Source organism: Paramisgurnus dabryanus, chromosome 22, assembly GCF_030506205.2.
Source record: "Paramisgurnus dabryanus chromosome 22, PD_genome_1.1, whole genome shotgun sequence".
NCBI lineage: Eukaryota > Metazoa > Chordata > Actinopteri > Cypriniformes > Cobitidae > Paramisgurnus > Paramisgurnus dabryanus.
The window spans coordinates 29,324,170-29,348,828 of NC_133358.1; the positions used below are offsets into that span (position 1 = coordinate 29,324,170).

The following is a 24,659-nucleotide window of genomic DNA, read 5'->3' on the forward strand; positions in this document are numbered from 1 at the left end:
ATCATTTTACTGTACATTTTTTCATTTAACATGCTTTAAATTGAGTATTACATTTCCATAATTATCTGACTGAATTAAACAGGCCAATTTTTTTCTGCTGAGCCTTTAAGTCTACGTGAACACCTGTGGACAGGTGAAATAAATCTAGTCTGCCAAATGTTTGTCTTGCCCATTTTTTTGAGAGCAGAACTGTATTACATCACAAAAAACCCTGAGTGTTTAGATAAAACAGAAATGATCAGGATGCGTGGACATAAACTTCAGCTTCTTGCAGTGGTGTAGTCTAGATTTTTGTAGTGAGTATACTGTGATTTTTCCCTCTCACCCTTATGCTCACTCGTCCTAGCACGACACCTCATAAGCACCACCACACTCACAGATGCATAGAGTAAAGATATTCATGTAACTTAGAGCATTCTGAAAGTGTACTCATAAACACATAAACTGAATGTGTTCTCAACATGTCAGTTTATTATAAGAAAAAAAGACTTTAGAGCCAATGGGTTAACAGCTGGGGACTGATTTTTAGACTGGTTTAGTGTTAATCAACATCTAACTCAGGAACAAAAGTTACTTAACTGTTAATTAAAATTAAATAAACTGTTTACAATCTTCAATCCGTGGATAACACATGCATTAAAGGAGAAAAAAATATTCACTCTTTCAATAGATATTATCTGACAACTATATGTTTTTAATTAATACACATTTAAGATGACCATGAATTAACTATAATTTGCATAGTCATTGATATTAAAGCTTATTTTTTTGCATATAATATAAGCATTGTCTAAAAATGAAAATAGGCTTATACTTAATAATTATTACAAGACCATCCTGTAGCCTAAAATTTGCAAGTCTAAACTGAACATCAACGCAGACATGAATTTCCTCACAGAAGTTTAAGATCATATACATCTTGAACGCAGATATATAAATGAACACAGAGAAGGAAAGTTTAACACTGTGAAGCACAAGCAAACATGCAGAGGAACTGAATTGCAGTTAAAAACCATCAGGATATTATCACGGGCTTATTTTATTGCATTTAGAGCCTTACCTCCAGATAAAGTAATAAACTGGACTGATGATTTAAATGTTGTCCTCACATGTGCGTTGTAAGCTCTATGGATTTTATGTTGCAGCACTGCTTCACTCGTTCACTTCTCAGTGTCGCGTGAGCAGCTACACTGCAGGTTCGACTTCATTTGGCGCTAAGCAGACCTCTTGGTGATGTCAAAGTACCGCGAGAGCGATTCAAAGCAGATTTCTCCATGTGATAACTGGAGTCGCTCTCGCGGTGCTTTGCTGTCACTTCCCTGTGGCGTCACACCAGTCTGCTCCCCGGTCACTTTCGCGTCACTATAGTAATTTGATTTCATAGAAATTAATACGCCGATCGGATCGCGCAGTTCGGCAGGAAGTATATAGCCTAATATGTATTTCAACCCGCTAAAGTGGCAAGTGTAGCATAATGATCAGTGCTTCACATCTATATTATGACTAAAAGTTTAAAAATATGTCACAAAACCATGCTGTTACGCATCCTCGCGCTATTTTTAGTGGGTATACGGAAATCCTTGACCATTTCTAGTGGGTATACGGCGTATACCTGCGTATCACGTAGACTACACCACTGGCTTCTTGTTTGTAACATCAGGAGGATACAGAGCAACAGGTGACGAACAAAGCCGAAAACAACACAAGGTAACTTTTTATCTTTTTGTTCTTATGGGTGTGACTTTCTTTTTTTTGCCAAAATAACTTGTGAGATGTAGGATATTTCATCATGTAATCAAAGTCAACAGTGATTACAACGTGTTTGGTTTCATTTATTTTTGAGCTATGGTTAGACGCCCATTAAATTTTCACCAGCCCAAATTTCCTAGATGTCTGGGCTGTATGTTTGGACGACTAATAGATGTATTTTAAACTCAAAATTTCTTCCTAGGAATGTCTAAAAAGATCTCAACCATGTTTCAGTGAACTGTTCGGATGTTCGCAAGTCTTGCAAGGTGCAAATGAAAATGTTTGATACAGCAGTACTGTGAAGTTGTGATTGACCCACTGATCTATATAAATGATTGGATTGCGCATGACGTCATACTTGTGAAGCCACCGCGCCGCCATGTTGGTATACCCAAACGTTCTATTAAATCAATGGGCGTTTTCAGATTTTAATGAAAAAACATCACTACTCGACTTCAATTTTATATGTGAAGTTACCCTGTACAATTTTACAACACAAACGTCCTAAGCATGTAAATAGTTATTTACTGAAAATTGTACATTTTGCGTTTTAATCAGTTATTATATATTCATCTTTATTACAGTATCAGATCAGCAGACATACCGCAGCATACTTAGTATTAATGACAATAAACGTGCTCATTCTGAAATCTAAATAAATATTCATGCTTTGTACTGTATGTGCATGCAATAATTTGCTAGTTTTGTAATTATGTTATCTAAACTTACAAGTTACCTAAATTTATTAAGAGAAATAACGCTGACCGTCACAGTGTAGCTGAATGTAAAAAAAAACTTTATTTATACCCGTGTCAAATGCAACAGACACACTCATCTTAACGGTTTTTTATAAATCCATTATCCTGCCCGATTAAAACATAAACATTGCAAATAACACCAGAATTAACAAATAATTAACGTACACATATCCTAAAAATTAACCTTGTGTAACTGATACGCTGTAAAGTGGGTAAATTTTGATCATGATTTTGAATGGAAGTCAATGACGCTCTCTGCCGGTTGGGTATACCAAGATGGCGGCTCGAACTCTGCGCTGGCTTCACCTCACGCAGTTATGTCAAGCGTTCTATGCGCAATCCAGTCATTTATATAGATCAGTGGATTGACCTCAGGGATGTAGAAACAATTTGAAGTCTCACTTTTAAAAAATAAAGGTGCTACAAGATGCCATAGAAGAAGTTGAAAATTAATTTAGACATTTACTAAATTAAATTTCGGCCCACTGTATATACACTGCCTTAGGTACAGTAGACACTGCACATGATTTTGTACAGAGGAAAGAAAAGCAGGTTGAATTTCAGTTTGTGAAGAAATGATTCATCTGCTTTTTCTGACTAAAACTGATTTTTTTGAGTGAACACTTCGAGCGTGACGATTCAAGTGTGGTGTTTTTAATTGGGCTGTCTGAGGTCTCCATTTTTCTTAGTTAACATATTTCTAAAGGTGCTATGACAGGACATTTTCACCAGATGTTGATAACAACCCATGCAATCCACACATGCAAAAGAATCAAACCGTAGATGTTTATAAATTAAGTTATAAGTAGTCATGTACAATGACACAAGGAAAAGTATTAAACATGCTTACTGAAATGTAATACTTTGTAAAAAAAAAAAAACTTTGTTGGTAATGAAAGATTCACGATTCCTCTTGTATGGAGATATATGTTCAAATGTAATTTTAAATATGTTTCAGAATATACAAAAATGGCCAAATGGCAATTTTTGGTTTAAAAATGTAAAAATAAATATATTTTAAAGTATTTATATTTACATCGAATTGAAAGAAAACTTTGTATGTTATAACCTATGTTGTAAACATAACAGGTTTGAAAAGATTAAAATGTAATATATTTTCAACTACAAAAATACTTATATTTTTATATTTTATACCAACTTGAATATTTTGGTCAGCATAGGTTGTATGTATTTGTTGCCCCAGAAATACATTTTGAAATATACAGTATGTTAATATATGAAGGGTAAAACTAAACAGGCTATATCTTCAAATTTTAAAATGTATTTAGCATATATTTAAAACCTATTTTTGGTCAAAGATTTTTTTGCCATATGGGGTTGCATGCATTGCTCACGTGTGATTTATCTTAAAGGTTCTGTGGGCCTCTTCTATGAACTCTGACCTTTAGTTCTTTTAATAGATTTTCAATTGGATTCAAGTCAGGTGATCGGCTGGGCATTCTAACAGCTTTATTTTTTTCCTCTAAAACCAATTGAGAGTTTCCCGGCTGTGTGTTTGGGTTAGGGTTTACCCATCAAAAGATATTTCTTGCGTGACACCTTGGTAATGAGACATTATTTTATAGGCCATCAGTTGGGACTGAAACAGCAGTTATTATTTCCACTGACAAGGGGCAGGACTGCTTTTTTCTTACTGACTGTCTTGGCTTTCCAAGCCTTTTTACACTTCCTTTTCTTCGGGGGTCCAATACTTTTGCCTGTGCCATTTTAAACATAACTTAATTTATGGACATCTTTGAATGTGTGGATTGCATACACATCCGTTGAAATGTCAATAGCACCTTTAGAAATACATTTACTTATTTTACCCACTTTATATTATTGTATACATGATTTAAATGTAGTATGAATATAACTGATCTGTTTAGCATTATTCAGCTCATTGTTTTTTGTTTGTTATTAAGTAAAATGATTGTTTTTAAAACATTATGGAAATGTTTATGTACTCATTTCATGCACTTTGTCCATTTCCATCTCATTCTTGAAGTCAACTTCACTCTTTATAGACGCCATCTAAAAAGTGCCCACACACACACACGCACAAAATCCGACCTCGCTTACAAGCGCACACAAAGCAGCTGTCACTTCTCATTTGCAGGGTGTTTTCCAGCTGAGTTAGTGTGATAGGGCTGGGTGACTCGACCAGTGACAGTGTGTTATGATGTGGATGAGAGCTGCAGGCGAGAGAGAGGAGAGAGAGAGAGAGAGAGATATCTACAGGACACACGCCCAGTTATGGAATTAAATGCTAAACTATTGCCATCAATTCCATAAAAAATCATTCATAAACCTGTCAATAACATGCAGTTTTATGATGAGCCTGAGCAAATCTGTTAGGAACTGGGTCATTTTTTTATAATAAAAATATGAAAATTATATTACTGGAAAATAATAGTGTTTCAACAGGTTGAACTCTCTCCTGTCTACTATTGGTTTAAATAATTCACATCATTTAGCCTAATACATAGAAAGTATGAATAAGCTTAGATAGGAGAAAGGTAAAAAAGACACTTCATCTTCAAATTATTGATGTATTTATTTGCATTTTTAATGATAATTTAAATAAAAAGGAAATATTGTATTAGTGTTTCATACATTACAATAAATTACAACAGGTCAATTACTACATCCAGACAGATTACAGTAACAATAAGGACCATTTTATTGTGTTTGTGTTAGACCAGCGTGGATTAAAATACACACTGATCGAATATATGTGACCCTGGACCACAAAAGCAATCATAAAGGTATTTGAAAATTTAAAATTAAGATTTGTTTATCATCTGAAAGCTGAATAAATAAGCTTTCTATTGATGCATGGTTTGTTATGATATTGACAATATTTTTGCAGAGATGCAACAAATCTGGAATCTGAGGCTACAAAAAAATCTAAATATTAAGAAATCGTCTTTAAAGTTCTCAGAATAAAGTCCTTAGCAACAAATATTATTAATGATAGATACATTTTTTATATATTTATGATATGTAATGTACAAATATCTTCCTGGAACATGATCTTTACTTAATATCCTAATGACTTTTGCCATAAAATGTATAATTTTGACCCATTAAATGTTTTGTTGGCTATATAGCTGTGTGACTGGTTTAGTGGTCCAGGGTCACATACATGGGTGACTCCCATAAAAAACACACACAAAATCAAATTCACACACAAACAAAGAGATCCAGAGGTCTTATACTGTACTCCTCAGAGCCGCTGGCCCGCGTCACTCTGTATTAGCATAAGAAAAGCTTATTAAAGACAGAGACCATAACCACAGGCCAAGCCTTAAGATGTGTGGAGTGAGTGAGAAAGATAAAGCAAGAACTCACTGTCACATCTGTCCGTGTGTCCATCTATTAGAATAATAATATTACTAATAATAATAATAATTACATACCCCTACACCCATATAAATGTAGCCTTTGTGACAAAAAAGTACTGAAAAGATTTTAGGACTTGCATAGACAAATCATACTTTTGCATTAAATATAATTTATGTGTATTAAGGGCACCTATTATGACCATTCATACAAGTCCCAAAATGTGTCTGTAAAGTTTAAGCTCAAAGTACCTCACAGATCATTTATTATAGCATGTCCAAAATGCCTCTATTTGGATGGGAGCAAAAATGTGCTGTTTTCGTGTCTGTACCTTTAAATGCAAATTAGCTGCTGCTCCTCACTCCCTTTACCAAAAGAGACAATGAGCGCTTTCGTTAAAATAGAGATCTGATTCCTGTAAATACAGTCTGAAGCAATAGTATCTCACACTGTTGAGATATGGCAGACAACCTATGATAGGTTAAACTATGATAATGCAAGACTGTAAGTCAGTGGCTGTGGGCGGAGCTTTATCAGTGTGACATCACATTAACAAGAAAATCAAAACGACATGGCTGCGTCCAAAACCCAAAGCAACTGATTTGTTGCCTCACTGCTTCATGTGGCAATGACTTTGGCGTTGTTGTGTTCACACTGCCAACACACATTAATGTCCGAACACCTTGGATTAAAGTGGATTTTGCATAATAAGCGCCCTTTAAGATTTATTTTTTACATGCATGTGTTAGTTCATGGCACTACTTCCTCATTTTTAATTTTTTTGCACAAGATGCACATGAAAGTTGACCGCTACACTTTCTTCACTGATACAAATATAGAGAAATCTCTGGTTTTCTTACTGCTTGCCTAAATTAAATGAGTCTCTGGATACGAGTTATGTTGACCAACTTTAATGTCAAGCATGTGCAAGATGGCCTTATCTCATGTGCCTTGCCTTATATTTACTGCATGAGTCATTCAGCATAACATAGAGAAAAACAGGCCAAGATGTGACAGTTTAATTCTTATATAAGTCATCCAGTATATATCTGATAAACAGCAGCAGATACATTCAGTACTTTTAGTGTGTGTGTGTGTGTGTGTGTTCGAACTCATAATAACTAACAAACATGTGTAGAGGTAAGAAAACTTCACATCATTACGTTCCTATATTTTATACAGTATTTAAGCTAACATACTGTAAGTGCATTGTTAGCGCATCTTGCATCACAGAGGTATAATTCACAGCAATTTCTGTGCTTTGTGAAACGCCTGGGTCCGCCAAGTTAGCCTTAAGTGTTTTATAAATACAGCTCTGTGAGTGAGAGTGATTTAGACGGTTATCAAGTCAAAACAATTCAAATGGAACAAAAACTTAAAATGTTAAAATATAAAATAACGATCAGATGTATCGCCGTGGATATCTTGGTGTGAAAGTAGTTCTGTGCGTTTGCTAAGAGACAAACAGTTTGACTGTATATAAGAAAAGACCGCCGAGCCCAGCGACAGCTGCTAAAGCGACGGCCCTTACGACCAAAAACTCCATGGAGTCCTCCAGCTTGGTGTGCAAACGGAGAACTTGTCTGTGAGTGTCCTCACGAGAGCTCGAGTTTTCGATGACGTGGCTGGCCAGTCCACGCTTCTCATTGAGGGGCATCTGGGCAGCGATTCTCTGTTCAGCTTCCTCGTGGCTCAGACCGTCTCTCTGCATGAGTCTGGACAGCTGTGTTGCTGGATCACTGTGGATTTACAGAAATGCAGAATAAGATGAGGTTTGACACCCTCTTATGGTTTACACCTTAAAACAACATTTGCTTGGGTCTTTCCAAACATGTATGTGTTTATTTCTCAAAGAATTTCGATGGTGCTTTTATACATACAATTAATAGTGACTTAACACTATACAGAGGTTTGGAGTGAAACTTTGATTTACATTTATGCATTTTGGCAGGCGCTTTTTTATTTAACCCTTTAAATATCCATTTCTTTAAAACAACTTTCTTTTTCAGATGATGTCACCAAGCCCACCCCTTAATATCATGCACAGACATGGGACCCAAAATCAAATCATTGTTTGGCTTAAATATCTTATATCATTTAGAAATACATTGCATTATAATATATAAATGAATTTCATGTAGACTTCGAGGCAATAAACCACAAGGGGCTGTTTGGCCCGGTGCCTAAACCTCCCAGAACTCTGATAAAATCACGGTCACATATGGCCTCAGGCCGTGTATTGCTTTTTTTACTGCAGCTTTGAATGTGACTCATCTAATCAGATTTTTGCTTGAACAGTTTGTTTTATAAAACAGAGGTTAAACATGACAATTAAAGCAATCAAACGTAACTCACTAGCATGCTCTGCAAACATTATACATACTTGAAAAAGAGAAAATTAATATCTTACCAGTAAACTACAACAGTGTGGGTTAAGAAACGAGTGAGACGTCGTGTTTCAAAAAGCAGAGGCACATCCAAAATCACATATCTGTAGCCTGATAAACCAACAGAAACAATTAGATGACATTTATTTATGTATTTTTGGCATATAAATGTTCACTATGCCCATGTGTGTGTCTGTACCTTTAATGAAGTACAGCAGAATCTGTTTGAACATTTCTTTATGTATTAATGGATGTGTAATGGAATTGAGAAGTCTTCGTTTCTCAGGGTTGGAGAAGATGATCTGCCCCAGTTTCTGTCTGTCAATCTCTCCATTCTCTAACAAAACCTCCCGTCCAAAATGCTGCAGGATGAGCCTGTACGCTGGGCTCTCAATCTCCACCACTGACGGACAGAGACAGACATTAAGCATCACTTAAATTGTTAAATCAAGGTCAAATAATACATTTCCAGATGAGAGTTAGTCTAAGTTAGTCTAAGTGTATTCAAACCTTCATTGGTAACATGTGCACAATGTGATGGTACTGAAATGTAAAGGGCAGTTATTTTACATATGCATGCAAATGTGCAATGCTTCACACCTTTGCGAGCAACTACATCCGCATCAATCACCGGACATCCCAGTTCTCTCAGCTGAGACGACACTGTGCTCTTCCCGGAAGCGATACCGCCAGTTAACCCCACCAGAAACATGCTGAAATAGACAAAAATCTGTTATTGTACTGTGTCTGTCATGCAGTACTGTCATTGTATATTAATCACTGGCGGCCTCTATCGGCCACAACTGAAAGTGCAGTGAGAATTTGGACAAGCAAGACGATATTAAACATGATATAAAGGCAAGAAAAACATATAAAACCACAACTGTGAAGATTAAACAACATTTAGACGTTAAACAACAATATTATGATAGTTGTCTTATTTATAGCTGTACATTAACCATAATTTTCTCTTGTCTAGTTTATATAGTTGAGCTTGGGTTAATCCCTTCATTCTTTTAGCCATATAAGAACTGTATTGAAATTAAACACACCGTTAAAAATATTAGGGTGCTAAAATGTACTTACCTAACACCAATGACCTACTTCATGTACTGTAAACAGTGATTGTCAAAGCTGTTCAGCATAAACAAGCGCAAAAATACAGACGAATCTTGAAGAACGTCACAACATAACTTCAATGACACTCAATAGTCAATGATATCTAAAGAGTGCGCAGTGCTTTCGTGAGACAAAAAAAATAATCTCTAAATTTTTGTGTACATAACATTGACCTGTGTGCTTCAATGGAATAGTTCTCTTCTTCGTCGCCGTACAGTCAGCAACATCAGCAACATCAGCGCCGCGCATGAGCGCCGCCACACGGCTTGGAGAGGAGGTTTGCGTCACTTCCGCATTTACTGGTTTAAGCTGTTCTCCTATGTAGAATCGTATAACTTATTTTTAAACTTGTTTTTATATATATTAAATTACTGTTTGGTGTTTTTATTTTCGTCTGCTAATGGACCTTAAGTCTGGAAATAATGTTAAACGCTAAACTTTTTAGCAATGAATCAATGTTATTCTGTTTTACATGAAAATCAAAAGCATATGCATGTACACCCATACAGCAATATATATATATATATATATATATATATTTTTTTTTCAAATAGAATTTTAAATCTGCAGTTTATGTGCAAAATATATTTTGAAATATGTTTACAAAATGTATTTTTACCAATATATATTTTTGGATATTTATGTATATTTTAAAATATATTTTAAAAATAAATATATATTTTAAAGCATTTATATTCACATTGCATTGAAATAAAAACTTTGTAAGTTACTAAATTGTAAACATAACAGGTTTAAAAAGGCAAAAATTAAATGTATTTTCAACTGCAAAAATATACATATAATTTTATATTTTATACATACTTATACATTTTATACTTATACTTGATACATTTAATACAAACTTTTATATTTCATCCAGGAAAATTTGAGTTTTATATAAAAAATTTGAAATGTATTTGTTGCCCCTGAAATACATTTTGAATTATAAAGGTTAAAACGAAATATATTTTCACATTTTAAAAATGTATTTAATTAAGCCTTACTTTCTACAAAAAATATTTTTTTTTGCTGTATGGGCACAGACATCATAACATCTCATGTACTGTGCAACCATGGACTGTTGACATATAGTTGATTTTTTATATCTAATTTACAGTGTTCATATCCCACTTTAGTACTTTAGACTTGAGTAATTAAATAAATAAATGAATGAATTGAATGTAAGAGTTTTTAAATTAAAGCTTTTTGTTTGTTATGCAGATATTCAACTAGGACACTCAAGTGATGGTATGCATACATTAAATTGAAGAACTGGATCTTCTGGTTTTAGTCCAGCTATAATACACCTGTTGTTGTCATTTAAACACTCAGACCTTGATTAGCAGGTTTAGAAGTATGTCTGATGGTGGTTACTTTTATAGCAACAAATGTTGCAGATTTCTGTTATGTATATGTAGAAGTATAAAAAGTAAATAAAGTTTCTGTTATTTATGCCTAAAACAAACAAAAAAAACATTTAGCCAACAAGACAAAAAACTTTCATACAAGAATTATTCTCTGAAAATAATTAATAGCTTTTAACTCAAACAATCTTAAAGGAACAGTATGTAAGAAATTTATATCAATGAATCATTAAATGGCCCTGAATTGTCACTAGACATTAAGAAATCATATTCATTTCAAATACTTATATCACTCACAACAGCTGTCCGGCCAGGATATTGTCATTTAAAAAATGGAGTTGCAGCCCTCAACTGATGTTTATGTTGTCGTTTGGTATATTGGCCACCAGCTGTGTGATTGCAGTACCAGTTTTAGCCACACGTTTTGTGATTGCAATACCAGTTTTGGCCACAATCCTACATACTGTTCCTTTAAGTAAATTTGGTACATTTTCAATAATATAATTATTATTATATTTAAAAAATAAATTCTAATATTTGTCACTATTTACTATAGATACAGTTTCCCAGATAGGGTTTAGATTAAGCCAGGACTAGGCCTTAGTTACATTAGATCATTAATGTAGTTTTTTTAAACATTACTGGATTTCATCATGAAACAAAATTTGTCAGTGCAAGCTGCTTTCAGTTAAGACCGCTCAACATGCATTTTACTCTGGGACTTAACTTAAGCCCTGTCTGGGAAACCGTGCCATAATGTATTACGAAAACATAGTGCATTGCAAAAAATGCATTTTAAAAGACATGATATAAATGTGATGTTACTCTGTAAACAAGTTTATTTTCATTTGGAAGAAAGAATATTGAACATTTTTTTCTATCAAACAACACATTGATGCAGTTTTCACATAAATCTGACATTAACCTGCTCTGTTATTGTGGCAGGTATGATATTATTAAACAAAAAGGACTTAAAAGATGAACTGAAACACACTGTACTGTAGACAGTTCTCATTTCTGAGCATAACAGTCATACAAAACAATACAAGCATGTTTACATGAATCTGTATTTGGAATATTTCAAGTTTGAAAAATCCATGATTGCTAAACGCTCATTTGTGTTTTATATGAAAACAGAAGCAAAAGAAAAGAAAAAAAACACAAGAAATGCAATTTCCTTTTATTTAACAGCACATGACTTTCTGACACTTCAGAAGTGACACAATCTGTTTTCCACCCGTTTCACATGGGACTTTTTATGTGAACAAATTATAAAATTGCAAAAGTTCATTACGAAAGCTGTTGTGCACAATGGAAGCAACGTCTATAATAGTGTCTTTCATATTCATATTGAGCTAAAGAGAGAAATATTTACACGGTACAGAGGAAAATGTGTTCATAGAGCACCACGTCACGTGATAAACGTACATTGACAAAGGCATATAGAGATTTCCTATGAAAGTTATCCACAGGTTTGAGCAAACTTTAAACAGAGAAAGAGAATGGCTTTGATTTCATGTCTTTGTCACCATTACTGACTGTAAGCTTTGCTTTAAAAACAGTGAAATTATGTTTTATACATTTTTAAGACTGCTCAATAATTATCTTGAGGTTTATAAGTGTTTTGCACCCAGTCCTATATAACATACAACTGAAATCCTCTACAGCTACAGCTTAGTCTAGATTTGTAGTATTTGGATAATCTGTTAATCTCAGTGCCAGTTAGTTATTGTAGATGTTGGCTGGCTCATATAGTTGCTTTCAAAAATTCTTACAAAACAAGTGATACACATCCAGCATGTTGCAATGTTGTGACAGTCATTGCATCTCATGTGATTGGCACCTGGTGAGCATGAGAAGACATTTCAGTAATTTCTTGGGTTTGATGGTGTTTTAATAGGATCAGCCCTCATTCAGCATTTGGTACCCTGTAAATCTGTCTTTAATAATTCATAAAATGTGCTTGACGTGTTTTGATTATAGTAAACAATGCATTAATTACTAGCATTTAATTTATGAATGGCTTATTAAACTTTTCACAGTCTATGCAAGCTACAGCCTGTGTGAATCCAATCAGCGCTGGAAGAATTGTGAGGACGTACACTCGCCAAATGCCGGCCTGTAAAACGGTATCATTTTGGCAAATTTCTCTCCATTAAGCATCAAAATGAGATGCATCCATCATGCTTGAATAGTGTCTACATTAGTTTGTGGGCATTAAAAAAATCTCTCATCCTATTCTAGTTACTGTATCTCATGCACATAAATGCTATCATACATATACACAAAATGATTTTCACCATCTAAATAGAAAAACACTCCATAGTCAATGTAGTTGTAAATCCTGTAAGCCATAAAAATTGTTGTATTAAACTGAAACTGTCTGGGAGACTTTGACTTCACTGTAAAACCTAAAAGTTAACTCAACTCAAACCATTTAAGTAAACCGGTTGCATTAGTTTTAAAACACTTACATTTGAGTACTGTGAACTTAAACAAATTAAGTCATATGCAGTTATGCACTTATATTTAAGTTCACACTAATTAAGTGCATAATTGCACATGACTCAAGTTCACAGTAAATGTATGTGTTTTAAAACTTAAATGGTCTAATGCAACCGGTTTACTTAAATGGTTTGAGTTAAGTTAACTGTTAGGTTTTACAGTGTTGTACATTCATGTGTACTGTTTGATATAGTCACTATACAGGGTTCAATTAAATAAATTGTGATGTTAATTTGGAATCAGATTTTGTATACAACTTTGCACTTTGGCACAACATGTGCTAAATTTAGCCCTGTTTCATCATCAAAAAGTAGAATCAAAAACTGTCAAAAATAGTGCATGTGGTGCACATAAAATTAATAAAAAATGTATAATGCAATAATAATAAAAAATAATGCATAGTTACGACCCTATTTGTAAAATCCAGGCTAAAGTCTCATAAACAAATGATTTGGAGCATCAAAGTTTGACTTAAAATTGATTTCAATCAGTTAATATTAAAGATATCAAGATTATATTTTCACAGCATTTTCTTAACATCACGTAGGATAATTTTATGTACAAAACAGTAAATAAAAAAATGACTTTAGCTCGGTTTTCACATGGCAAGGTCATAATTTTCTAATGTCTTACGAAAACTGATAATCTATAAAATCACATCTAAAATCAACATGAAATCGTGTTAATCTAAATGAAACAATTAAGGGCTACGATAAATCATCTGGAATGTTTGAAATCTGAACTGAACATTTCAGATTTACAATGCACATAACATAGAGTATTAGTATAAAAAAGAATTGACGTAAAAATAATAAATATCAAAGTCAAAAGAGAGAAAGTGGGAAGGATTATACTGCATTATTAGGAAATAAGGAAAAAGCAGGTCTCTAAAGGTTTTACGTAAAGATCTAGAGAACAGAAAGATCCTCATCCAATAGATGTTGTGTTGTGCTTTATTTTAACACACTCGCTGTTCGGCTGTTGATTAGATGTAATCCTCCTTTTTTAATGAACACACTTTGTAAAAGTGTGACGCCCCCAATTTGTGTTTCGACCCCTGAGATGCATTCAAATTGATAAGTAAACACCTGCTGACATAGTGACAGTTTTAAGTTACATTTGGAAATAATGAAGTTTGAGTAAAACTTTTAAAATCAATTTGAACACATCTCTAGTTTGTCTATAACTGGTCAAGGCATCTGATGGGATTTATTATTTCCTTTGTCACTTCTTGGGATGAAACACCATTAGCGGGCGCTCTTCGATGCGTTGCCACGGACTCTTTTTGTTCTCATCTTTATCATCGGGGTCGTTGTCATCTTCCGGGCTGGTGACAGAGTCGCGCTGCGTCTCGCTGTTGCTGCTACGTGAGCTGTTACCGCGACTGCGACCCCTTCGAGGTATCGACGACCCTCTGGGCTCCTCTGGACCATCGTCTAGAAGAGGTGTCAGGGGATTTTCCAGCGGTGAGCTGGCGCCCATGCGGCTGGCACCTCCGCTTAAATCAAGTGAGTCGTGGTAAAGAGGTTTGGAGTAGTGTTTCCCACCGGAGCCCCTTCCTCCGTTACCTTTGCGTCCCCCACCGTGGTGTTCCTCCTTGCTCTTGCGACCAGATGCTGGTTTGCGGTCATGTTGGGTGTCTTTGTGACCCATGTCCACGCTGCGGTCTTTGCTGCTGTTGGCAGGGGCGCTCAGCGTGCTCTGGGCGCTGTGGTTACCGCTTTGGGCGAGCTCAGTTCCTACGTCAATGTACGAGTGGCGCACGTGAGCGTTGGCGCGACCGTCGAGAGATATGAACCAGGCGCGAGGGTGCTGCTTCACCCCCAGCTCCAAAAGCTTCTTCTCGGTTAGCGCTTGCAGCTCCCCGTTCATCTGCGAGATGGTGGAGTCATTAAACAGAACGGGGATGTGAACAGGTCCTGGTGTACCACCGGGATTCCAAACGCTTTCATCTGAGCCATCTGGAGAGGTACACTGTTGGCCGTCCCCGTGGCCGGGCGTCTGGCTTTGGTGACCTTGGTTCTGAGCGCCGCCGTTGTTACCTTGTGAATTCAGTCCATCTCTTTCATTCTGGTTCTGTCCGTCCTTACCTTGGTCGGCGCCGCTGAACTCGGACGACAGCCTCATGTAGTGGGCGGGGATGACGAGAGTAGGTACCATGGAACGATACATATTCTCCTTCATCTGATCTAGCGAACTGCAGAATATAATCTGGCCCGGTTGCGTGTTTAGGGATGTTGGACGAGCGAGGTGATCCGGCCCCTGCAAAACCTGCGAATATTCTGGCGGCTTGTCTGCGATTGGTGGAGACGGCGGGTCAGACGTATAGCCACGGTTATCGTTGACGACGTGCCTTCGGCGGTATTCGTGATCTTTGTCATCGGGGCTGTAGTTACGTCCGTAGTCGTCGTGTAGGAGGTTGGTGTCCTGGCTGCTCGTCTCAGTGGATCGGTGGACCTTCATGGGAAAGCTCTCCACATTTCGCTGAGCACCCTTGGACTGTTTGGTCTTCGAATGCCGGAGTTTATGGGCAGGAATGTGTCTGGTGAACTCATCCCGAGCGCTTTTGAAGGCGTGAGAGGGCGACGCTTCCGATTTGTTGGCGTCCAAATTGCCAATAGAGGCGGCTGATTCAGCATGGCCACCGCAGATGAGGTTCAAGTGGGACATGGAGGTGCCTTGGTCCCGCTTGGAGCCGTTCAAAGCAGATGGAGCTTGGACTTGTTTCTGTTGACGTCGTGGTTTTAGGCATCGCCGTCTGGAAAAGAGAGATTCAACCCACTCAGTTCAAAACTACGTTCGCTTATCTATAGTTTGTGCGGTATAAGCACATATGAAAAAAACAGAGAACATACCTGCAATAGTAAAGGAGAACACAGAGCAAAACTAACACAAGCAGAGCCAGAGATCCAAGGATGGACAGCAGGAAGAAAGTGTGGTATGCTGTGATGTCCCTGAGGCCCGGATGATACAAACTTGAGCCTGATGTAAATACAAACCCCGCCAGGTGAATAAAGTGCACTAACATACATTTTAAGTACACTTATGCTGCGTAGTACACAGCAGATGAAGCATTGCGTCCCTTGCTCTAGATTACTCATGGGATTTAACTTTGTGTCATGCAAATTTTTCACTCGAGTTAAATATTTTGTAGCAATTGCAACAGCCAATTCGCATCATTCGCATCGCCCCACGCAAGTTCGTGTCTATTCACGTTTTTGCATTGACTTTGTATGTAATCTTCTCGCACAATCGTTGAATTTCCGTTTGGGTGATTCTCACAAAATCCAGATTTAGAGAGTGTCCAACATCAGAATTTTTAAAAAGCCTTTGAAGCAAACTTTTTTTTTGCACATATAAGATTAAAGTCTGAACTTACTATAACCATTATATTTAGAGGATTTAAAAAAAATTTCCTATAGAATTATTTAAATTTTTTAGAATTTCATTATCAAAAAATTATCATTACCGCAAAATAATATTACATTAAATATATGCATTTACAAACTCATGTTTCGGTAATGAGAACTAAAAAGTTGTCTAGGTACTATGACAAACAAAATTTCAACTTTTAATTTTAGAAAAATTAACTGCTTACCTGGTAGCCATCTTGCGTGTCACAGTCAATTATGTCCCTTCCAACAATTTTTTATTAAATGTTAGTTCCTTGAGGGCTTAAACAATGATTGAAAATTGTTGCGGATGATGATAAAATTGGTTTTGGACACATTTATATTCCTTATTATTGTCTCTACATTTACCAATGATCACCAAATAGCACATGTTTCTTTACTGTAAATGTTTATAGTATAACATGCACTGAAGCTTTTAATTTTTTAGATTTTTAAATTATTAATATTTTCATGTCAAAGAACCCAAATCCAGTCATGGACACATTGCGGTAATGAAAATTTTCCCCTTAAATGTGAAAAAAACAACAAAATTGGTTTGTATGATGTCATTTGAAATCATGTGCAAAATAGTACATGAAGAGATGTTTTTAACCGTATGCTTCTTATTTTGATAGCATTTAAAATGTTTCATGACACCTCATAAGTCTAATTTCGCGATAATCACCCGTTTGCTGTGCACACCCCATTAGGCCTGGTTTTACAATCAAGGCTTATTAAACGACACAACATAGATTAAAAATAAAGGGTGTAATTTTAGCTCTGTTTACACTTTTCAGGAAAATAGTCTATGAATGGCTTCCTTATAGTTAACTCAAAATGTACACCTTTAAATTTTAATCTTTAAAAGTACGGCTTTGTGTGTTTTTCCAGTCATCTTTACGTTTGTTACCTGCTGAAGAGCGAAAGGCAGCCATCCAGTAGCCGAGCTGCGATGCGGTGAAGTCCAGCGACAGGTGCGATCCCTCTCGGGTAATGAATCCGGTTCCATTTCTTACCCATAATCCTGAAATTATGAAAAAATTCAGATGCTGTACTGATTTACAACATTAATAAATATTCATTATATAAACAGACTTTTAAATTGGAATAATTTTTACCTGTCTTGGTGTCGTACATCCAAACAGGAACACTGGTGGCAGAACGTATGTGGGAATCGGTGGGCAGAGGAACAGAGATGTGAACGGGTTCGCTGACCTCGACCGCTCGACTCTCGCGGTCAAACAGCTGTGCGCTGACGGCAGCTACGGGTGTCAGGTCTGTCCAGCTGTTCTCCCCTCCTGAACACAGTTACAACATCATAAATATATTTACTGCCCATACTGCCAAAAAAAATTATTTCTCTGGCCCAAAATATGTTTTAAATATATGCTAAATACATTTTATATATATATTTTTGAATTTGAAAATATATTTAGTTTTAACCTTCATATTTGAGAATATATTTTAAAATGTATTTCAAGGGCAACAAATACATTTCTAATTTTACAACCCATACGGCAAAAATATATTTTTCTGGACAAACTTTAAAAGAATAAAATGTATAAAATATAAAATTATAAGTATATTTTTGCAGTTGAAAATAGATTTCATTTGAACCTTTTCAAACCTGTTATGTTTATAGGTTTGTAACATACAAAGTTTTTCTTTCAATGCAAGGTAAATATAAATGCTTTAAAATTTATGTATTTTTAAAATATATGGCACAACAAAAAATGGCAAAAAATATATTGGTGAAAAATAATTTTTTGTAAACATTTCTCAAAATATATTTTAGCACATATATTGTTTGGGCCATTTTTTTATATTTAGGGGTCAAGCACCGAAGGTGCTGTGACACCTATTGGAATTGTTAGTATTATTATTATTCTGCTTCTTCTTCTTCTTCTTCTTAGCCATAGGCGTCTATGGCAGCCCTATGAACCGTACATAGGAAAATGATGAAATTTGGCACAGTTGTAGTGGTGGTCTTAAAAAGTCATGTGACCAAAAATGGGGTCTCTAGTACTAACTCTATAGCGCCACCAGCAGTGCAAAAATTCAATGTTCAAAGGGTTATAACTTCTGATCCGCTTGATCTATGAAAATTCTACTTAGTACACGTGATTGCTCTCCTCATGCTTGTTGTTTTTAATACCTTACAGTAAAACTCCACCCATTACAGTAGCGGCCATTTTGAAATGTACAGTATTCCATTTTTTCGCTACTCCTCCTTCAAATGTTGTTAAATTCTTATGAGATTTGGCACAGATGATCTTTGGAGTAAGCCGCATAGAAATGACTGAACAGAATTTTGATATTTATCTTTGTTCAAAAGTAATAAATGCGCAAACTTAACGAGGTTGACGCAAAAATGGTTCTGAAGCTGTAGCTCAGTCATTCTTTGATCAATTGAAATGAAATTTGGTACACTTCATGTCGACCATGAACTGGGGGTCCATGCCAAATTTGGTGACAGCGCCACCTATGGGTCATGAGATATGAAAATAGGCTATTTTTGCCCATAACTTCTGAACTGTTTGTCAGAAAATTATGATCTTGATGTCTATGGATTGCTTACCTCATGCCGCATCTGTCGATGTGTATTATGCCGGGTTTGACTGAACCGCCTGTCCGCCATTTTGAAATTTCACATAATTTGTTATATTTTTTGAACTATTGAACATATCCGCGCAAAAATTAGTAAGGAGCTTCGACATGATGTCCTGAAGGTACCTGGGAAGTCAGAGTACAGCGCCACCTAGGGGTTATAAACTATAACAGTTCTTATGGAACTGCTTATAACTTCTGAATACTTTGTCTGATATTAATTTTTTCTTTGTGAAATTGTATTCACTGGTTTATGCCGATTGCAACGATACCTCGTTTGTCATTTTCCAACATTTTGTTCATGTGTTATTGTAAAGCATATGGTAGATGATTTTTTCGCTACTCCTTTTACAAATTTTGTTTATTTTATGCCAGGTACTGCTCGTATAATGTTTGGAGCAATCCGCACAGAAATGACTGAACAGATTTTTGATATTCTGTTTTTTTCTTAGAAATACCACTCCAAAGTTGACCGTGCCTGTGACGTTGTCTATTTGTCATGGTAAATTAATGTGACTGTATATTACATTGTATAGCATCACTATACAGAATGATCTGCTTGTCTTCAATCTCACTTGAGCTCATCTACATTTTATTTCTGTTATTTCTGCTTCAGCTGTGTCTTTCCTGCATCTTTGGTGATTGACATATGTTAATCCTTTCAGCTCTCTAATCTCTTGTCTGCTGCCTCATGAACTGTGTCAACTGAGTGGCGCATCTAGTTAATCGTATGCATTGAGATTCTGAGTTCCTGGGTTCGAATCCCACCTGAGTCATGATGTTTTGTTCTTCCTCATCAATTCTTCTCAACCTGTCTGTAGTTCACATGTGTTCTATTTTTCCATGTTTGCTGTTGTTGCTCTGCATTGTGGTGGTTCTTGCTGTGCTTTGTGAGCTTGCTGTGCTTTGTGAGCTTGCTGTGCTTTGTGTGCCTGCTGTGATTTGTGTAATTGCTGTGCTTTGTGTGCTTGCTGTGCATTGTGAGCTTGCTGTGCTTTGTGTGCTTGCTGTGCTGTGTGTGCATTGCGCCGAAGGTGCTTGACCCCGTGTTGCTGCTTGCAGCTATATTTTGAAATATATTTGATATTATAGTTTTTTTTTTTAAATGCCGTATGTGGGTGTGGTCTTCTATTTGATCTAAATATGATATTAGGAGCATCAAAGTTTGATTTCAATCTTTGACATGATCTTACTCAGTCAATAATATGAAAGAATTCAAGGCTATATTTTCACAGCATGATCTTTACATTTTATAGTATGAGCTTATGTAGAAAACAGTAAATTACTGTAAAATTACTTTAGCTGGGTTTTCACATATTTTTGTGTCTTTTTCTGACCTGTGGTGTTTGGCTCCAGGGCGAGTGGGTAAGGGAATGAGCTAATATCATGCTGCTCTCTGGCTGTTGTTAAAACCCCTGTAAGTTCTGTGTAGGAGGAGTTAAACTGTAGACTCCGCCTTGGAACCTGCAACCATGGCTGACTCCGCCCACCTGAAGGTAAGAAATCAGAGTAAAATAAAAGTGCCATTCTGAGATTAATGTTTCAAAGACGGTCATTCCAAATGTGCACGTTTGACATTGCAACATGTTCAATTATTCCCAAATTCACTTTTTCATTTTAATTTTGCCAAATGTACAATTCTCCAAGGCACATCACGCCTAACCCTACAATTTAATGTCTGTCTTTACTCCACAATAAAAGGCCTATCGTCAGTGGGGAATTAAAGCAATTAGCAGTTTTAGATGCCAGGAAATTCTGTAATAGAATACTTTTGCTGTTGCTATGGCGACTGGCACAGGAATTAAAGTGTCATGTTGACATAAGCTAAAAGCTTTAAGAGGAAGACACATGGATGTATATATTCTGACAAAAAAATGCATTTGAAAGCTTCATTCTGTATCAAATTATTTATTTGTTCTTACTTGGGGAGCCATGAAACACCTGGATGACATCATCATAAAGGATCAATGTGCCAGGTTTCTGACCCATCAGGTATAGACTGACAGAGGCATACACTGATAGAGAGAGAAAAAAAAGATTTGTTTACCAAAAGTACCAAAATGAGTTGGATGCTAACATGTGTGATGTCACACTAATTGAAAAAAGTTGAATGATATCGTACATCATCAGTTTGGCATTCAATAACTAACCGATATACACTGTCCAAAGGTAAGGATCATGTAAAAAATTAAGTTTTTTTCCAATTTAAATAGTTAAATGAACCGGGTTTAAACTCTTAAGAGTCTTAGGCCCGGTTTCACAGTCCCAGACTAAAAAGCATGTTTGAGTTGTCTTAACCAATTTGCACTGACATATCTTAAAATATACCAATGCAATTGTTTTGACTCAAGATGCACACATTTATAACAGCTACTTAGATGTCTTAATTTAATTAAGGCCTAATCCTGGCTAAATCTAAACCCTGGAGTTAAGTAAATAAAGTGTATATAATATTAGGTTTTGTACCCCTGGAGGTTTTTTCATTAAAGCAAATTAAGAACATATCAAATATTACAAAAAAATATATTTACATATACATGCCATCCTTTTTTTAGACTTTTGGAGCAAATGTTATGATAACAAATATCTGACACATTTTTCCACAATCACAGGCAGGGCCGCCTTAACCTAATGTGAGGCCCTGGGGCTGAGAGGTTTTGGAGGCCCCCCATACCCTCAATTTATAGTCTCATTTTGAAAAAAAAAAGTGTAATATCTATGTAATCTACATCACAAAATGTAGTTTTCCCTCTTTGACCCAGAAAACACCATATTATCATTAATAACATATCACTGAGCCCACTTGAGCATAAACACAAGACACTTTATTTAACAACCACAAACAGCAACTTGTGGTGAAAATAAAACCAAAAGTATATATGTTAATAAGCTTTATGTTTATATAGTTTTTAGAATATACAAATTTGCAGAAAATTGCCACTCACTAACTAAATGCTCACCACAGTTGTAAAAATATAAGAAGTTAAAGTTAGTTTTAATGTGAAAATGCATTAATGTTAACAAAAGATAAGTCTTTATAGACAGAATCTTGTTTTTTAATCAGTTATTTATTTTGTAGGCTATTGAAGATATAGTATGCATTGTATTTAGTATTTATGCATACTACGCATGTAAAACGAACACGTATGAATATGCACAAAACAGACAGGGAACATGTATATAAGATCTTTAGATAAGGAGATTATAAATATGAATGGTGCGATCAGGGGATGATCATTTGAGATGGTCTTGTCACGCTTTGAGTTGCACATTTACCGTTGCGTCGTCTTTCTAAACCAGATGTGTGTACTGTACTGTGAGCTTACATCGCGTCAAACTACAGCGCTCCAGCTGCGCACGCGTCACTGATATAAACGCGAGTAAACTTAAACTTTATAACAACGAACAGCATTAATGTGTTCATTAATCGGGAACCCCTTTTTTATTTGGCGGCACAGTTTCTTGCGCACGGTTGGAGAGACTTCTGCATGCCAGAGACGCAGCTGTACGAGCACAGAGAGAGTGAGCGCGCGCGCGAAAGAGAGAGAGAGACCTGCACCTCAGTGCTTATTATGAAATTTCGGAAATCACTCTTTCATTTGTTGGTGGATTATTTCCCGTTTCTCTGTCACACTCACTCTTACATGCAGGAATGCCAAGTTGACAACGCGCACTTAATTACATTACACGGAATAGAAAAATCTGTTACGTCTGATATTTTATTTCACAGTAAGTTACCACGGACCAATCAGCAGCCATGTAACGTGCAGTTAGAGTGATTGACAGACAACCTGACAAGTTAAAAAACAAAATGAACGTGAACTTGGGAGGCCCCTGAACTTGGGAGGCCCCTGGGCTTCAGCCCAGGTAAGCCCGTGCATTAAGGCGGCCTTGATCACAGGTAAGTTTTGTCATTCATTAAGCTACTGAGTTTGCCTTAATGCACACACTTTCTAAAACTGAAAAAAAAAACATTATGTCATCATAATATATCATTAAATCTATGTACTGTTTAATGCACTGTTTAATGTGTTTACTCACAGGGTAAACGGCTGGCGTGCCATGGCACTGAGCTGGTGAGGTAATCCTTTTGAGATGCGGTAATGATTACCCATGTTCCTGTGCGGTACAGGAAGCTGACAACCTGCACACCATCACTGCCTGCTTTGCTTTGTGCCAACACACTCTGGTTACCGTGAACGGCAATAACAGCGTTGGACAGGGGCGAAAGATCACCACCGTCAAACACCTGAACTCTCACCTGCACCTCTGAAAGTTTGACAAAAATGAGTTCATGAGAGATAAAAAAGACTGAGAGTTTAGTGCTTACACAGCTACACCCATAACATTTTGGAATATGAAGCATTAACCTCATAATAAATGATGCATTTTAAAGCCACTCTGTTATTTGCGTACTTGATAGACTTCCAATGCATTCTGAAATCTTTGAACACATGCACACAGCAGCAGCATGGTCTTTACAGCACTGTATATAAAACACAAGTTATCTTTATTCAGTCAGTGTATGAGGTTTTTCCAAGCTCATTCTAGAACAATAGCTTGCAATCACATAGACACCCGAAGTAATAAATAAACGCATTTGTTTGGCGTAATGGGCTGCCAGAAGGCCTCTGTAAATCTCAGATTTGCATAATTGACAACCACACACAAAGCTGTCCAGATTGCATCTATTTATGTTTTTGGTACTGGCAATACTGTGGAAATTTAAACAGGGAATCAATCCGGATTGCCAATATTATGCACTTATTGTTCGCAGCCCGTAAAGCCATGTAGTGCGTGCATGTTTGTGGTCGATCAAAATTCATCCGAATCCGAATGCAAAAATTAGCTTTTAACAAACACGGGCAGATGCATACCAAATTAACATTTTGTTTTATTATTTTGATGTCTGTTTTTGCACCAGTATCCGCTCGATTGCTTAAAGATAAAATTGCTCACCACTCCCACATCTTACGCGCTCTCCGTCCTTTATTCTCTACTCACCGAGAGCTCCGCTGTCAGGGATGGATTTACCAGCTATGCCTTTAATATTGGACAAAAAGAGAAAGAAGAGAAAACGAGAGACGAGGAAAGATGGCATCTTCAAAGCTACATCGCTTTTTCCAGCTCGTCAGCCGTATGGATATATGCCTGTGTGTTTTTAGACATGGTTGCCTGCATCCTTCTCTGTGTGATGCGGGATGCTGCGCTTCCTGCTGGATCTCATCACAGTTTATTGTCAGTACCGGGGAAAACAGCGACCTCGTGTGGCCAACTTTAATTATACGTTTAAAATATTTTAATAGTTTATAGTTTATGATTAAAAAACATTTAGGCAATTTATTACGTTGTGTGTACTATGTTCAGATCGTGAATTCTCTCATACAACAAAAAAATGTATACGTTGATATTTTTGTGATAGCTGCGTAAATT

The 24,659-nt window shown here is 36.3% G+C and overlaps 2 protein-coding genes across 2 annotated transcripts; both read right to left on the bottom strand.

Moving 5' to 3' along the window:
* Positions 1-5,121: 5,121 nt before the first annotated feature.
* On the bottom strand, positions 5,122-9,561 carry dcakd (dephospho-CoA kinase domain containing). The gene is made up of 5 exons (XM_065258732.2): positions 9,326-9,561; positions 8,840-8,952; positions 8,439-8,642; positions 8,263-8,350; positions 5,122-7,591 (listed from the first exon to the last, which is right to left on the bottom strand). Exons 2-5 carry the CDS (start codon positions 8,949-8,951, stop codon positions 7,306-7,308), a joined length of 690 nt encoding a protein of 229 aa, XP_065114804.1. The 5' UTR covers position 8,952; positions 9,326-9,561; the 3' UTR covers positions 5,122-7,305.
* A 2,326-nt stretch (positions 9,562-11,887) lies between these two features.
* On the bottom strand, positions 11,888-24,554 carry fam171a2b (family with sequence similarity 171 member A2b). Its single transcript, XM_065258733.2, has 8 exons — positions 24,231-24,554; positions 23,268-23,495; positions 21,149-21,241; positions 20,564-20,716; positions 17,738-17,917; positions 17,530-17,643; positions 16,083-16,209; positions 11,888-15,985 (listed from the first exon to the last, which is right to left on the bottom strand). Exons 1-8 carry the CDS (start codon positions 24,325-24,327, stop codon positions 14,452-14,454), a joined length of 2,526 nt encoding a protein of 841 aa, XP_065114805.1. The 5' UTR covers positions 24,328-24,554; the 3' UTR covers positions 11,888-14,451.
* Between the last annotated feature and the right edge of the window lie 105 nt (positions 24,555-24,659).

What these genes read in the sequence shown, in the direction of transcription:
- dcakd (XM_065258732.2), bottom strand. Translation starts at nt 8,951, where the DNA reads ATGTTTCTGGTGGGGTTAACTGGCGGTATCGCTTCCGGGAAGAGCACA. An exon ending in TCTGCTGTACTTCATTAAAG is followed by an intron (nt 8,351 to 8,438) that starts GTACAGACACAC and finishes TTGGTTTATCAG; the next exon opens with GCTACAGATATGTGATTTTG. An exon ending in CACACTGTTGTAGTTTACTG is followed by an intron (nt 7,592 to 8,262) that starts GTAAGATATTAA and finishes GTAAATCCACAG; the next exon opens with TGATCCAGCAACACAGCTGT.
- fam171a2b (XM_065258733.2), bottom strand. Translation starts at nt 24,327, where the DNA reads ATGCCATCTTTCCTCGTCTCTCGTTTTCTCTTCTTTCTCTTTTTGTCC. An exon ending in GATGTACGACACCAAGACAG is followed by an intron (nt 17,644 to 17,737) that starts GTAAAAATTATT and finishes TCATAATTTCAG; the next exon opens with GATTATGGGTAAGAAATGGA. An exon ending in TGCCTTTCGCTCTTCAGCAG is followed by an intron (nt 16,210 to 17,529) that starts GTAACAAACGTA and finishes TATTTACATCAG; the next exon opens with GCTCAAGTTTGTATCATCCG.